The sequence below is a fragment of the Pogona vitticeps genome, chromosome 1 (genome assembly GCF_051106095.1).
Source record: "Pogona vitticeps strain Pit_001003342236 chromosome 1, PviZW2.1, whole genome shotgun sequence".
NCBI lineage: Eukaryota > Metazoa > Chordata > Lepidosauria > Squamata > Agamidae > Pogona > Pogona vitticeps.
The window spans coordinates 83,640,401-83,656,783 of NC_135783.1; the positions used below are offsets into that span (position 1 = coordinate 83,640,401).

A 16,383-nucleotide genomic window follows, 5' to 3' on the forward strand; every position below is an offset into this window, starting at 1 on the left:
GAAGTCTTCCTACAGAGTGATAAGTTTGTTCACTGCTTTTTTAAATGAATGCAGTCTTAGGGAATGAATGTTTAGCCTTCAAAGAATGATGCTGAAATTATTATATTATGTAATGTCAGATTAAAAGAAGAAGAAAAAGATTAGGACAGAGCACCAGAGCACAGGTTGCTGTCCTCTGAAGATGCCAGCCACAGAGACTGGCAAAACGTTAGGAAGAACAACCTTCAGAACACAGCCAAAGAGCCCGAAAAACCCACAACAACTATTAGATCCCAGCTCTGAAAGCCTTTGCCAATATATTAGGACAAAATGTTGGCACTGCTATTGGAGAAAAGAGTCACTTTGCTGGTGCTCATAACTCCTTCCCCTCTTTAAGATAATCTTTTTCTACTCAACTAGAGTGACACAAGAACATTCTTGATTGAGCAGTGTAATACGAAACACCTCCAAAGAAAGAAGGAAGGAATAAAACCTCCATGGAAAGGAGCTGACATGGAACAGAAATGGGTTCATTATAACCAATGTTGTAAAGAAATGCACACCATAATTATGATATGAGATCAGCTTCCTTGCTAAAAACAACAAACCCTGCACAGTACCCCACAACAATTGTTTGACAACTGCTGTTGGATTATGTTGTTAAAATGCTATCTAGAAATCCCTTAACAAGGGCAATATAAATAATAAGCATATATCTTTTGCACAGAACAGAGTAATACGACTGCCAGCCTGCTGTAGGCAGACACCCTCTTGTGACTAAGTTTTATTTAAAGCTTTCTTGATTTCTGTGTCCTGTTTGTCCTGCTTTAAGTACAATGTCTCCCTTCTCTTATTTTCTTGAATAAATGTAGCATTTTGGTCCCATTGCAGCTTGAAAAGTGATAGGATATTTATACTGATTTGTAGCAGCTGTTGACAACGGGTCTTTTGTTTTCAGGAATGATTGATAACTCTGGACTGAGGCTATTTTATACTCCAGATTTAAGGAGATACGATGCGGGAGTTATTGAAGCAGGTCTCTGGGTTAGCCTTTTTCACAACATCCCGCCAGGCATGCCTGAATTCATGTCAGAGGGTCACTGCACTCTGGAATGCCTTGAAGAAGTATGTATCCTGTCTTGTGCCTTTTTTTTCCCCTGAGATGTTCTCCCTTAACCGAGAACAATACATTTCACTTGCTTCCTTCTCAAGGAAGTAATGAACATTTGTAGCACAGTAGGCCCTGCCACAGTAGGGACGTGGTGGCACTGCGGGCTAAACCGCAGAAGCCTGCACTGCAGGGTCAGAAGACCAAGCAGTCGTAAGATCGAATCCACGCGATGGAGTGAGCGCCCATCGCTTGTCCCAGCTTCCGCCAACCTATGCGGTTCGAAAGCATGCAAATGTGAGTAGATCAATAGGGACCACCTCGGTGGGAAGGTAACAGCATTCCGTGTCTAAGTCGCACTGGCCATGTGACCACGGAAGATTGTCTTCCGACAAAAACACTGGCTCTATGGCTTGGAAACGGGGATGAGTACCGCCCGCTAGAGTCGAACACGACTGGACAAAAATTGTCAAGGGGAACCTTTACCTTTACCTTTTACCTAGGCCCTGCATCAGATTATGTGTGTACATGGCAAAGCAGCACATATAGGTAGGTGTTCCTTCAATTCCACTATCCTCTGTAAGTATTAGAAGGCTTATTTCTTCAGCCTTGGAACTGATCAAATAAATAGTCAGACTCTTAAGACTCCATGAAGTCACAGGCATCTATCTCATTTCTTTGGATCCTATCCAGCAACATGTAAGTTCTTAGTGCCATGAAATCTGAATCTTCTGGCCTTCAGTTTCAAAATAGTGAATAGAAAAATAGGAAGGGGGAAGGGTGAGGATCCTGCCTGGTTTCTGTGGGCTGAAATTGTGCAGGAAGATGGTGATAAGGATGTACATGGCTGCTGGTGAATGCAACTAAATTATTGGTCAGCCCATACTAAAAATGTTCAAACATTTCTTCGTTAGGTTTATTGTAAACTGAGATTAATGTTTGAATATTGTGCATTTCACGGAATTTCAGTCATGTACATCAAAGCATAATAATGTGTATTTGCCATTCCATTGCTTCTATGGGGATCTTTCACTTAGAAAAGAAAGAGATTTTGTACCAGCTGTCTTCCAGATGTGGTTAGTTCAGGCAATTACTATACAGAAGAACAAAAAATGTTTTAATATATAATTAACCTTAATTTCCTATCCTTTATTACTAGCTCTAAGTCTACAAATCTAGATTAATGATCTGGGCTCAAAGAAACAGAAGAAATGTTGAAAAGTGTCAAGATTAAAATGATATGCTTTCCTGGATGAGAATTCCATGTGAAACAAATAGCTGATCTGGAACTCCAAGATAGAAGATTTAGAGCTAAAGAACTGAATACTTGACATTGGGGAACAGGAAAATAGTAAAAAATTCAGACTGTGTATTTTTGTATTCCTTCTCTGATAACATCTGCAGTGATGCTAGTCACTGTGGAATATGCTCATACTGACCTACAGCTAATAAGTATTGGCTTTAACTCTACGCCATTATTTTATCAGCTTTTCTTGCAGCTGGATTTCCAAGCTGCAGGAAGTAATTTCATCCTTTAATTGTGTATATTGTTTTCACAATGTGAAAATTTGCATGTTCATAGTAAGCCAGGGATTTATGGAAACTCTAGCTTACTGTGGGAGCATTATATCGGTCCATGTTTCCTGATAGATCCTGTTTGTGGCAGGCTAAACCATGGAAGTTTCATGGATGGTTTGTTTATTTTGATGTTTGAGTCAAGTAAAAGCAATAAGTAAACGGTACTTTTTAAAAATTAGAAGTAAAATCTCCCCATCTACCCCTAAAATCTTAGGCATGGGACTTTTCTTTCTTTTGAATTGCAACTCCCAGAATTCACCAGAAGTCCTCACAGGCAGAATTCTGAAAGCTGCACCCAAAACCAGTATTTTAAAGAGAGGCTGCACTCACTTCCATGTGCACATCATCATTATATTAACCTTTCAAGAACAAGGAAACTACTCCTGTTGATGCCTAGAAGTTCAAGGGTTTATGGCGGTCTCAAAGGACCATGAGATGGGTACTTCTTTAGGATGCCACCTGTATATGGTTTAATAGGCAGTGAAACTACTCTACCCATACTCCCTTGAGACTCCCATGAATGCTTGCAGAACTCCCAGTCACCAGTAGGAGCAGTTTTCTCTTGAAAGGCTGCCCAAAAGAAATAAAAGCCCCATTTCTGCACTGAAACATATTGGATATTATTCCCATTAGTACTAGCCAGGCCAGGATGCCCAACTGTCTATCATGACATAAACTGTAATTCAACAACAGCTGAAGTGGTTCTCCAACCCTCTAAATTCCCTCCTCATCTTCAGATCTTTGCAAAGATCTGAGGGTCTTCTGAGAAGACACAAAGGGCTTTAAAGAGGCTGTTACTGCTGCTTCTAGACCAAATTCGTGAGGTTTCCTAGGCTATAAATTCAACCTTGTTCTGTCAGTCTGTGCACTCCTTTGTTACCTCTACTTAAGACACATGCTTTTGCCATAGGATATCTAAATTCTTCTTCGCTGTACAATTATTATGTTTCAGTATTTAATATTCCTGCCTATGCTTGATTTTTGAATGAACTCTGTGAATAAATTATTTTAAAATTTTACCTGGACATTATGTGAAAAGTGTAGATAAATTCAATTGTCTATTGATTTGCTTTCTTACACACTGTTCAGGGTAAGCTGATAAATTTCACTGATCTTTTCCAGGCCCTCAATGCTGAAAAGCCAAGTGGAATCCATGTATTTGCAGTTCTTCTCCATGCCCATCTTGCTGGTAGAGCTATACGGATGCGCCATTTCCGCAACGGTGATGAACAGCAGCTCCTGGCCTATGATGATGAGTTTGACTTCAATTTCCAGGAATTCCAGTACTTAAAAAAAGAAAGGATCATCTTGCCTGTATGACTCTCCACCCCTCTTTCATTAACTTTGTTTTATTATTTATGTAGACCAGATTTATCCTCACATGTCCCTGAAAATGTAAATGCCTATGTTTGCCACTGTAAGAACTGCATCTTGATTCAGGCAGGGAGAAAAGCCATTGAGAGAAGAGAAATGGCCAGCAGGAAAGCAGTTAAAGTATCCAGGGATAATCATGCTATGCCTACATATATTTGCATGAAATTTTAGTTTGGCTTTGAGTGTAGTGAGTCATGGCTACCCCTTTTTATTGATGGGAAAGAAATGTGCTTGATTTGTGTTTTAGTAAATATTCATCTTATTTCACACTTGTGAACCAATACAAGAACCAAAACGTAGTTCCCAAACTTGCACTTTTCACTGAGTTTGAGATGCTGCACTCCAATATAAAAAAATCTGGATGGAAATGCATTAAACTAGATACAAATGAATGTATAGACTAGAAGAACCTATACATGCAAACACATTTAGAATGTATAGATTAGAAGAATGTATACATGCACACACATTTCCATGAAAGAAGTAGAAATTTTGTACAAATATTTTTTAAGAAAGAAGTCAAAATGATGCAGAAGTGGGACAGACAAACTTAAGACTGGAAATATGAGGAACTAGCCCTATTCAGTTGGCCATTTAAATAAACACAGAGAGGATTTTTTTTCAGGATTCCCAATTTCATAGAGAGCCTCCACTCACTGTCATCTTCCACATGAGGACAACTGAGAGAACATGTTTATCTGGATTAGATTGCAGTTGATTATGGCTTGAGTGGAACAGAAATTTGTGGGGTCTTTCATCATTCTATGCTGTTCATTCTCAGACGTTATTTGTTCTCCTTTATCTTTATTTAACTCTGAATTATAATATTTTAAGTTCACAGATTTTATTTGTATCTAATTATATTTAGTGGATAAACTTCTCCTTTCAGCTATTGCTGTTTTTGTTCCTGATAAGATATTTGGGTTGCTATAGGAGTAAAATATTAGTTGCATCAACTTGAGACTGTAAGACTCCTCCTCAGATAAATCTGTCAGCATTTGTCAATTCCAGCCTGCCAGATCAACCTCAGGGTTCTCAAGATGTCTCGTCTTGACAAACTGTGTTATGTGCTTGCAAGACGGAAAATTTACTGCCTGTAGCAATATCATTAACGTGAAATAATTAAGCACTATTTTGAATATCTTTCTTCAAAGTCCTAAGTAGACTACAAAATATCAATAGTATATGATTGTTGTTTTAATTAGTGGTATATTCTATAGTGCCAATTTTAGTATTATTGGTATGTGTTGACATTATTACACCTCGTAATACTTACTCACATCACTGCTGGCTATGTAGTAACTACCCAATAATTCTCTATGAGTTATCTCCCTTCTCAGGAGTAACTTGTTTGTATGCTGCAGCTGCTACTGTAAACAGCTTTAAGTCTCCCCCCCCCAACTACTGCAAATAATTTTTTGAAAATAAAACAGTGACCAGCAGCTGCATAATGTTACATGGTGGTGACCTGTCTGTTGGCAAACATGGGTGAAACACGGGTGAAACAGCTGTCAGTCATATATCTCACAGCTCCAGTCTAAACTTTAACAGTTTGCAGAATATTAAAATGTTATTCTTTTTCCTAGTTCCACTTCCAGAATCTCCCAGCCAGCATCACCAGAAACCATGCCAGCTGAAGGATGTTAACTGGAAGTTGTAATAATAATAATAAAAAAACTTTTCTGAGCTCTGTCCTTTTCCAGACATTGGTATACTTCTACAATAATACTCCCATCAAGCACAAGAGAAAAAGGAATGCTGATGAGGAGAAGACATATATTAGAGAGCATCAGTTAGCAGTTGCTTTGTCTCCTCATAAGGTGCCTTGGAGGAAGTCACTGAGACCAGCAGCTTGTATCAGAAGGAAGGCCTCCCCAGTTTAGGAGAGACAAAGAAGAAAGCTCTTCTCTGCATGTGCTACAAATGGGGGCTTAAAGAAGCAGGTGTCCTTTGGAGGATGACATCTGCAAATCTTTATAGCAGGCCTATAGTGAGAGAGGCAGTCCCTTTAAAACCCACATAATTTATGATTTTATTTTTAAAAGAATTTTATTTTGATTCATTTTAAAAAATGCAAACAACAAAAAGAGGCATAACTTTAAAAAACCTTAATAACACAAAACCACATAAACAGTACAATAATACATAATGTGCCCTTCCAGGACCACCTGGAGATATAACCAGTGTTTTCTTCATTAAGGAGCTCCCTTTTCCTTCTAAACTGAATTGATTCTTGCAGAGGTGCACAATCCTTCCCATTTATTAGCACAAAATTGATAAATTCTCCCTAGATATCGATAAAAATATTCTTATTTACCAAACTCTTCTTTAATTTAATATTAAACATTAACTTATCAATAACTATATTCAAAACTTTTTTTACCATTTAGAAAATCAACTTTTACTTTCCTGTTCCATGATATCATTAATCTTGCTGTTAATAAGTGTGAAATACGGTATTTTTTTTTTGTCCAGCTCCATTGCTCCTTGTCAAATATTGATAAAAGAGCTGTTTTAGGGCAAGCCTCTATATTTAGCTTAATTATTTCAATTACTGCACTTATTTCCAACCACCAGAATTTCAGTATATTCTCACAACCCAAACACATGTGAAAATGAGTACTTATTTTGTCGAGCACAACTTAGAATAATTAGTATCTATATGATTTAATTTCACTGGAATTAAATACCATCTCCAAACTAAGTTGTAAAGGTTTTCCTTTATCCTTGTAGACATACATTTTAATATTTCTTTATTCCATATATTCTTCCACATCTCAGTACTTATTTCCATTCCCCAATCATGTTCCTGTAATGTTTTAAGAAAATCTTGTTGGTCCACTGCTTCTATTGTACATTCTACTTATCATCTCTTTCATTGTTTTCATCTATCTTTTCATTCTGTTATACTATTTATTCAAATCTGATAAGACCACTACTCAAGTACCAGAATTTGTAATACTGAATTTCTTTATTATTGTGTTTCAGGGAGATAATTTAGTCACTGAATGTCATTACAGTACCCTGGATCGATTACATATGACTTGGGTAAGCAACTTAACAACATGGTTTCAGATGGATTACAGTGTCCTCTAATCAATGTGTCTAGAGCAACCATTCTTTCAGTCACAAGGCCATGATAAGTCTGTTGTAGGTAACCTAGGAATTTCATAATGCTAATTTATATGTTATGTTGGAGATGCTGAGTTCTTATTCTTATCTTTCTATAACAATTCCAATGGTGCTAAAGCCACTGTGCATAAGACAGAGAAGTACGTGTGGCCCTTTTCATTGACCTCATGGGGGATAAAAGGAGTCTGACATAGGAAGGCCATAAATTACTCACCCTTGCTGTAGGAGTGGGGTTACCCTTTCCCCTTGTGCCATTTTTCATGTTTAAAACATTCCTTTCTGTCCATCACAAACCCCTGCTTACATCCCTTGGTGATTTTTAACATTTCACTCTAGTTGGTAATTCTTCCAGGATCCACACAAAGACTAAGAAATTTTCCAGAACAGGGCTAGGGATAAATGCTGAACACTGAGGTTGTTGTCCTTCTCACTGATTTCCTGTGCGAGATTGTATTTCCTGAAAAAATCAGGACAAGGCTGTATGGCCTTCAAAACAATACAAATGCAGAAATAGGTGATACCTTTATTGGACCATTAAAATGTGTTGATGTTGTTGTTGTTGTTGTTGTTGTTGTTTGTAGAATTTTCTTAATGGTCCAATAATAGTATTACCTATTCCTGTATTTTTATTGAATTTCCTGTGCTGCTTGTGCCTGAATTATTATCCTCTGTAGGCTTTTTCTATCTCTTCGTTGCTCTTGTCAATTTCAGGCTGTTTTGAATGGTCAGTTTCAGATGGTGGTGTTAATCAGCTATGCATGGGATGGTACTCAGCCATTTAAAACTGACCACCAAAATAGACAAGTGCAACAAAGTGCTACAAAAAGTGTGTGGAGTATAATAGGTCAAGCACAAATCAAACTTAAGTTAATGCAGGAATTTGGTGCAAAGGGCAAATGCTTCTGTTTAGAACCTAGAGGGCAGAGCAGACAGGCAACATAACCATAAATTCTAAATCCTATGTCATGTAGTATAAAAATTTAATAAGGAAACCTACAGAGAATGGCATTATGCCTGCATATTATCAAAGAACTTTAACATGCAGGACTTTGGGGGGAAGAAATTGAGGAAGTTTTGCTGGCTAGGAGATCCTGGATGTGAAAAGAAATAAGGCAGGAAATGCAATGAAAAGTTGTTTCACAGTCCTTGTCTTGAACAGAACTCCCTCTTTATCTGATTCTGTAGTCTTTGTACAACCTTGTGTAAAATACTGTACCCTGTTGCATTGGATAGCTACATAGTGGAGTCAAGGGTTTTGGGATCATCAGAATATACAATCTCTTACTTCCCATAGTAAGAACAGAAGTTCATCCAGAAAAATTGAAAAGCCACTGCTTTGAAGAGTTCCACTGATTCAAATATCCTGTGACTTACTATGTTAAAGTCAGTCACAGTTAAAATAGGCCAACTTGCAACAATGGAACTTACAGAGGAGTTGACTCACCAAAACCCTGTTGATTCAGTGAGCCTGTTTATGATGCTAATCAACAAGATTTGGCACATAATGCACTTGATGATGATAAAACAACTGTTTGTGAGGTTAGATAAGCAGGTTTGGATAAAAGAGTCTGGGGAAATCTTTGCTTACTCTTATATTAGCTCCCCCAACACAATCACATCACATATATAGTGTTCATGTTTTTGTTTAATGAATAGTGTTCTTTTTCCTTAAGTGCCACATTTTTTTCCTGCTGTCATTTTAGTTTTTCTGAACGTGTCTTTCACAGTGGAAGTAACTATTGACAGTTTGTGGTCTAAGCAAGTGGGGGTGGAGAGAGCTAAAGGGGCCTGATTCCTGTCAGGTATGGGTAACCACTGTTCTGACCACAGTAAAAGGTATATACAGTATGATGGGGCAGCAGTAGGCAGGTTTGAGAGCAAACTCAGAAACGTCAGTTAAAGGATCAGTTTTTTTCACTTTGTTTTGACTTACCAGAATGTCCATGCACTGCACAAGTTCAGAGAGTAGCAGAAGAAAGGTTTCTTGCCAGAAAGAAAAAATTAACTATTTTTCGTACTATTTAATCTTAAAATTAAGAGCTCGGGACCTGTTGTAAATAAGCCCCATATTTGTTGTTAATTGAGCTACAATGAAAAGAACAAACCATTTCACAATCTTCAAATACATTAATAAGGGCTTGCTCCTATGACTTGTGGATTTGATGTATTTACCTACTTGTACTTGGTACAGTATATTTGTGTATACTATTATTGATAGCATTGTAAGGAACATCTTAGATGTCACCCCAACAAAGTCCACCTGAGAAATCCTGAGGCCTACATTGTCAGTCTTATGTTAAATTTTTAGGGAGGACTTAGCACCAGAAGTGAAATGTGCCTATCGTACCTTCTGTATTACCCAAGAATAAATCTCACTCGATGTGCAAGTATTCCAGACATAATGGAACAACTTCAGTTTATTGGTGTTAAGGAAATATACAGACCAGTGAGGTAAGTAGGATGTACCATATGGTGGGAAACTGACCTTGTGTTGGCTATTGTTTCAATGACATTCTTGAAACATTGTTCATGACTACTGTTCTTGATGGTACTGGCTGATATGTGTCTTTATTTCAAAACTCTTCTATGCCACCTTTTACCAAGGCTTTTACAGTGGTTTATAAAATTAAATAAATAACAAAAACTTATTAAGACAGCAGAATTAACATCAGTCATGCTTCCCTTGGATGGGCTTATCACATTTAGGGCACTGATGCTGAGAAAGTCCTTTCCTCAGTGGAAACAAAACTCACTTCTAATGGAGATGATAGTTGGAAAAGGGGATGGCCTGCTGCCCTTTGTGTTGAGACCAGCTCCTACGTGAAGAGGCTCGCCTTCAGGCATTTATATCTTAAGCTATTTAGAGCTTTAAGACTAAGCACCACCACTTTGAAGCAGATTGTGCTTCTGGATGACATTGGAAAGGGGTTGGACCATATGGCCGTTTATTGTGGGAAAGGTGAGATATAAACAATATACATGAATTAATTTCTAGTTTAATTAGCATTGTAAATCAAACTAGAAATTAATTCCAATTAATTAATTTCCAAGTCTGTAACTATGATTCTTTGATTCTTAAATTGCATTTAAGGGATACTGATATATTCTGTAAAGATAGAACTCTTGATGCTTTCCCAGTGCAAAGTCTCTTTGTCAGTTTTCTTGCCAGGTAAGACTAGTGGAAGACAAGCAGGAGAAAGTGAGCTCCTGGATAGCAAGGAGGCTAAAAGAAGACTTTCTAGTAGGCATCTAGACCCATTCTGTTTCTGGTGACCTTAGGAACATAGCTGGAGCTGAACGTAGGGATAGGCTGAGAAAGCAGAGCTCAGAGAGTTACATTTAGGAAGAATGATTGGAACAACAAGTTAAAGCCATTCGTAACTGAGCGGTGATAGGAGAATAATCTAGAAAATAATCCCCCAATCCCCAGCCCACTCTGAACTAAACCAGAGGAAGCTCGCCTACCACTTTCTTTCCAAATAATTACTGTGCGGGAGACATAATAAAAGACTGAAAAACTGCAATATTATGATGCAGTAATGCCCAAGTCATGTTGAGTAAATTCAAGCACGAAGCCTGATTAGTATTTCTTTTTTACTTTAAAAACATCTCTAGAATTCAACTGTGTAAGTGATTCATAACATTTAGAAATTGTAAACTTGTGGATGGTTGTAATTTTGAAGTTTTATGATTGAGGACACAATGCATAGTTGGCTTCTAGAGATGATGTTGAGAATTTTTCTCCCTTGAACTTTATACTGCAAAATGATTAACACATAGGTATCATTTCTTTTTTTAGGGACAGGCAACCTATGACTATACCTGCAGTCTTGCTCTTACTATCTTTCTATAATCTCTCCTGGCAGCTAGGGGGGAAAACATGTCCTGGTTTAAAGACTGCACCTTCATCTTTGGGATCTCAGAAATAAAATATGCTAACAAGCCATGGGATCTCCTGAATGTTCTTCATAATAAAAACCTGAACAAAAATGGATATTTTGCTTGAGGTTTTTGATAACTAAAAGAGAAGAAGCAAATGCTGCTTTCTGAATAAAACTGAAAACTTGATAGTCTTACTTTGGAATACCTAATTGAGAGTTCATGTTTTGCAAGTGCTTTCATTGGTGAAGTATACAGACGTCACTTGCACATGATATGCCTTATTATTAATTATCTGATGAACTTAGAAAGCACTGGAAAAAATGCTCTACAGAATGGACTATAAGGCAAAACCTACAGCCATGCTTGCTTAGACAGTGTTCCGCTGCCGATGAGAACACTGTCTAAGCAAGCATGGCTGTAGGTAAAAAAATATGGACAGTAACAAGGGATGAAAGGACACCACCCTTCTGTTCTCTCATTCTTCCATGGCTTTGTGCTATGTTTGTTTCCACTGATAATGTTTGTTTCTGTGCTGTGCTTCAATTTAAATGACCTTTAAATGAAGGAGAAATAATGCGCACTAGGATCTCTACTAACATGCAGACTACCAGGTTAAGATTCCTGTCTCATGTCTTGGCCTGATTTCCTGATCACTTGGATCAATGGATAAGCCATTGAAAGTTGTTAGGATAATGGGTGCATTTTTTAAATAAAATATATTTTCCTTTGTTGAGATGCAGAAGCTTCAATAAAAATAAGAATTATCTATGTTTGCTTTTAAATGTAGGACTTGGCCTTTCATTATCAAAAGTCCAAAGCAATACAAAAATCTTTCTTTCATGGATGCAATGAACAAGTTTAAATGGTCCCGAGAACAAGGAATTTCCTACAATGACTATGTTCTTCAGTTGCCAGTGAATGTAAGATGCACCAAGACTGATAACGCAGAGTGGACGGTAAGTGTGATCCCTTTTTAAAAACAACTTCCAGTAGTATACCTACAGACTATGTGGTTTGTTTATTTTTCATTTATTAATTCATCATGTTATGAGAATTGGTAGCTCTGTAGTCAAAATACACCTTGCTGTATCAGATAAAGGTGATATTCTTTTAAACAGCAGTTAGCATTATAGACAGAATTAATAATAATTACATGCTGTCATGCTGATTCCAACTTATGGCAGCCCTTTCCAGGGTTTCCAAGCTAATCCGTTTAGTCGTTTAGTCGTGTCTGACTCTTCGTGACCCCATGGACCAGAGCACGCCAGGCCCTCCTATCTTCTACTGCCTCCCGGAGTTGTGTCAAATTCATGTTGGTTGCTTCGCAGACACTGTCCAGCCATCTCATCCTCGGTCGTCCCCTTCTCCTCTTGTCATCACACTTTCCCAACATCAGGGTCTTTTTTCAGGGAGTCTTTTCTTCTCATTAGATGGCCAAAGTACTGGAGCCTCAGCTTCAGGATCTGTCCTTCCAGTGAGCACTCAGGGTTGATTTCCTTTAGAATTGATAGGTTTGTTCTCCTTGCAGTCCAGGGGACTCTCAAGAGTCTCCTCCAGCACCACAATTCAAAGGCATCAATTCTTCGGTGGTCTGCTTTCTTTATGGTCCAGCTCTCACTTCCATACATCACGACAGGAAAAACCATAGTTTTCACTATTCGGACTTTTGTTGGCAAGGTGATGTCTCTGCTTTTTAAGATGCTGTCAAGATTTGTCATTGCTTTCCTCCCAAGAAGCAGGCGTCTTTTAATTTCGTGGCTGCTGTCTCCATCTGCAGTGATCATGGAGCCCAGGAAAATAAAATCTGTCACTGCCTCCATATCTTCCCCTTCTATTTCCCAGGAGGTGATGAGACCAGTGGCCATGATCTTAGTTTTTTTGATGTTGAGTTTCAGACCGTTTTTTGCACTCTCCTCTTTCACCCTCATTACAAGGTTCTTTAATTCCTCCTCACTTTCTGCCATCAGAGTGGTGTCATCTGCATATCGGAGGTTGTTGATATTTCTTCCGGCAATCTTAATTCCGGCTTGGGATTCCTCCAGTCCAGCCTTCCGCATGATGTATTCTGCATATAAGTTGAATAAGCTGGGGGACAATATACAGCCTTGTCGTACTCCTTTCCCAATTTTGAACCAATCAGTTGTTCCATATCCAGTTCTAACTGTTGCTTCCTGTCCCACATATAGGTTTCTCAGTAGATAGATAAGGTGGTCAGGCACTCCCATTTCTTTAAGAACTTGCCATAGTTTGTTGTGGTCCACACAGTCAAAGGCTTTTGCATAGTCAATGAAGCAGAAGTAGATATTTTTCTGGATTCCAAGCTAACAGAGTGCACAAAAATGGTTTATCATTCCATTTCTCTGGAGATGTTCTGTGACTATGCAGTTTACCCAAAGCTACATAGCTTGGCTGTTTCTCCTGGAGGGCACAGTGGGGAATCTCAACTCTACCATCAGGTGCACAACTCACTGTGCTATCCAGTCAGCTTATAAACAACATTACAATGAACTATATACATGAGACAATGAAAGGAAGACTGACTAAGTGAATATAATCCCTTTATCTATTAAGGTGGAAAAAGAGAGTGAATTCTATGTCCCCTGAGATTATAGGTGATACCACCCTCCACCCTCAAACCCATTCTTTAATTTTTCAGTCTGCATCTGGACTTTTACTTCTGATACCAGGTCCTCCAGTTCCAACATCTAGTGCAGATGGTTTTTTGACTATCCTCTCTTTGCTCACCTACCACCAAACTCTGCCTGAGTCCTGTGAAATTTGAACACACACACACACACACACACACACACACACACACACACACACACACACACACACACACACACACACACACACACACACACACACACACACACACACACACACACACACACTTTTTTGTTAATTTGTTTTGGAACACCTATCTATTTCTGATATTTTAATGGTCTAATAAATTATAATCTATTTTTCTAGTATTGACCACATTTTATAATGCTTCTAATAGCTCAGGAACTTTTAAATCTTATTTCCTGTAGTTAAGGTGATTTTAAAAAACCAAGACGCTGAGTATGTATTTTATTTTCTTTTATTCATTCAATTTTTATATTGCTCATCTGGCTGCCAGGCCACTCTGTAGTGCCTGAACAGGTCTGTTTACAACAGCAGCTGAATTCATAGCTTTGTCCTCAGCTGGAAATGACAGTATGTAGTGACAGGTACTTAGATCTTAGTAATTTCAATTTATGGAAAGAAGATGGCATGGAAATAACTAAGTGTAAATGACATCAGGAACTGGCAGAGGATATATGTCTGAACACACTATCATATTATATATTATTGTATTATTCATATTGGTATTTCTCTGTGGATGATAATATACTGATAATGTAGCTCAAGCAGAGATGAGCAGCTATCAGCTAAGTTCAAATTAGCTATAAAACTCATCATGAGAGTCTGTGGTACATGCAGTGGATAATTCTATTTAATTTTAAATTTCAGATACAAGGAATGATGGCTTTACCACCTGAAATAGAAAGACCGTACAAGGCAGAGCCAGTTATATGTAGCTCAACATCCTCTTTAAACTGCAGTCTATTTTTAACCCTCTTGATTGTTCTCTACATTTCAGCTACTACTCAAAGGAATATTGGGCCTATTGTATAATAATTCTGATTGTATTCACTTATGATTTCTGTGCCATGTAAGTCCTGAAATGTTTGCACTGTTGCTCATGTAGATTTATTTTTTTACATATTAATAAACTAAATTTGTTTCAAAATATTGTTCACCTCATTTAAAAGGGAAAAATTACTGTTTTTAAAGTATAATTATGGTGTATTATATACATAAAATCACTCATTTGCAAGACATAATTAAGCTGATGCATATACTTCCTTTTTATTCATCCTGGCACATCACTTTGTGACTCCAAAAGCTGCTCTGTATTTGGATACCAGTATAATAAACTAAACCTGATCTATGTAACAATTATTCTGAAGTCTGCAAAGTTATTTTACTTATAGTCTTGGGATATACAGGTTATGATTCTTCATGTGATTGCTAGCCTCAATCACATAAACGCTCTATTACTCCTACAACAAACCCCATGGAAACATTTAGTCTCCAGCATGAACATAGTGTAATTCAGTGTCTCTTCTCCTGTCATTGTCTGCCAGTGGAGCCCTGTGAAATTCCCCTTCCTCAGATTGGCAATTATTATTTCTTCAGCCCTGCAGGCACAGCATAGGTTGTGCTAAATGTCATCACCTGGGATTGCTGTCTACATACTATATATGTGTGCCACATCTGTTTATCCTGAATTATTTATAAAGGAACAGATTGGTTTCAGCAATCCTTATAAACATTGTTATTCCTATCTAGAGGGACGTGGTGCTGCTGCTGGTTAAACCGCAGAAGTCTCTGTGTTGCAAGGTCAGAAGATCAGCAGTCGTAAAATCTAATCCCCATGATAGAGTCACTTGTTCCAGCTCCTGCCAACTAGCAGTTCAAAAGCACGCAAATGCAAGTAGATAAATAGGTACCACCACAGTGGGAATGTAACAGCATTCCATGTCTAGTCGCACTGGCCACGGAAGCTATCTATGGACAAACGCTGGCTCTATGGCTTGGAAACGGGAATGAGCACCAGGCCCTAGAGTCGGACACGACTGGACTAAATGTCAAGGGGAACCTTTACCTTTGCCTTATTCCTATTTAAAGGAGACTCATTAATGTATCGGACTTATCAATCACAATAAATGTAATTGATAATAGTGATTATTTTATAGTGGGCCAAATGTTGGATTTAGCCAGTTAGGAATTTTTACTTGAAAGTTAAGCCATTGATCTCAATTAAACTTATCTCCAGGGAAGCATGATTAGATTGTAGCCATTTAAGCAACCTCTTTCTTTCTTTCTTTCTTTCTTTCTTTTTTTTACTTCACTTGTCATAACTGTAATGCTTCTGGAGGTTATTTTTTAAAACTCATTTGCAATTTTCTTTAGGCACATCAAGAGCAAAAGGCATTGCCCCATCTATGTAACTGTGAATGGATAGAAAGGAGGTGGTTTTAAATGTATATCCAGAAAAACAGAATATGCCTTTCTAAACATCAGATTTAGTCATTGACTATTGGGTGTATATAATCTGGCATGACTTTTGTTTAATTGGCTGGAGTATGTTATATAAAACACTTTATCATTTTTCTGAGCTGTTAATGTAAATAAATATGAAGAGTTGTAAATAGGGGCATGTCAACATGCTGCTGTTATTCCAAGTTATCCATTTGTTACTTATCTCTCATTTTAACATGGTATTTTCATCCAGATGT

General features: G+C 37.8%; 1 protein-coding gene across 2 annotated transcripts in view; it reads left to right on the forward strand.

Annotated features, from left to right (window-relative positions):
* MOXD1 (monooxygenase DBH like 1) overlaps positions 1-15,043 on the forward strand; it is a 54,352-nt gene extending 39,309 nt beyond the window's left edge. For both annotated transcript variants that reach the window (XM_020779916.3, XM_020779946.3), the window contains exons 7-12: positions 938-1,104; positions 3,788-3,979; positions 7,028-7,087; positions 9,480-9,622; positions 11,841-12,009; positions 14,552-15,043. In XM_020779916.3, coding sequence (XP_020635575.3) covers positions 938-1,104; positions 3,788-3,979; positions 7,028-7,087; positions 9,480-9,622; positions 11,841-12,009; positions 14,552-14,716 — 896 coding nt within the window. In that variant the 3' untranslated portion in view covers positions 14,717-15,043. The remainder of the gene's footprint in view (positions 1-937; positions 1,105-3,787; positions 3,980-7,027; positions 7,088-9,479; positions 9,623-11,840; positions 12,010-14,551) is intronic.
* The last annotated feature ends 1,340 nt before the right edge of the window (positions 15,044-16,383 follow it).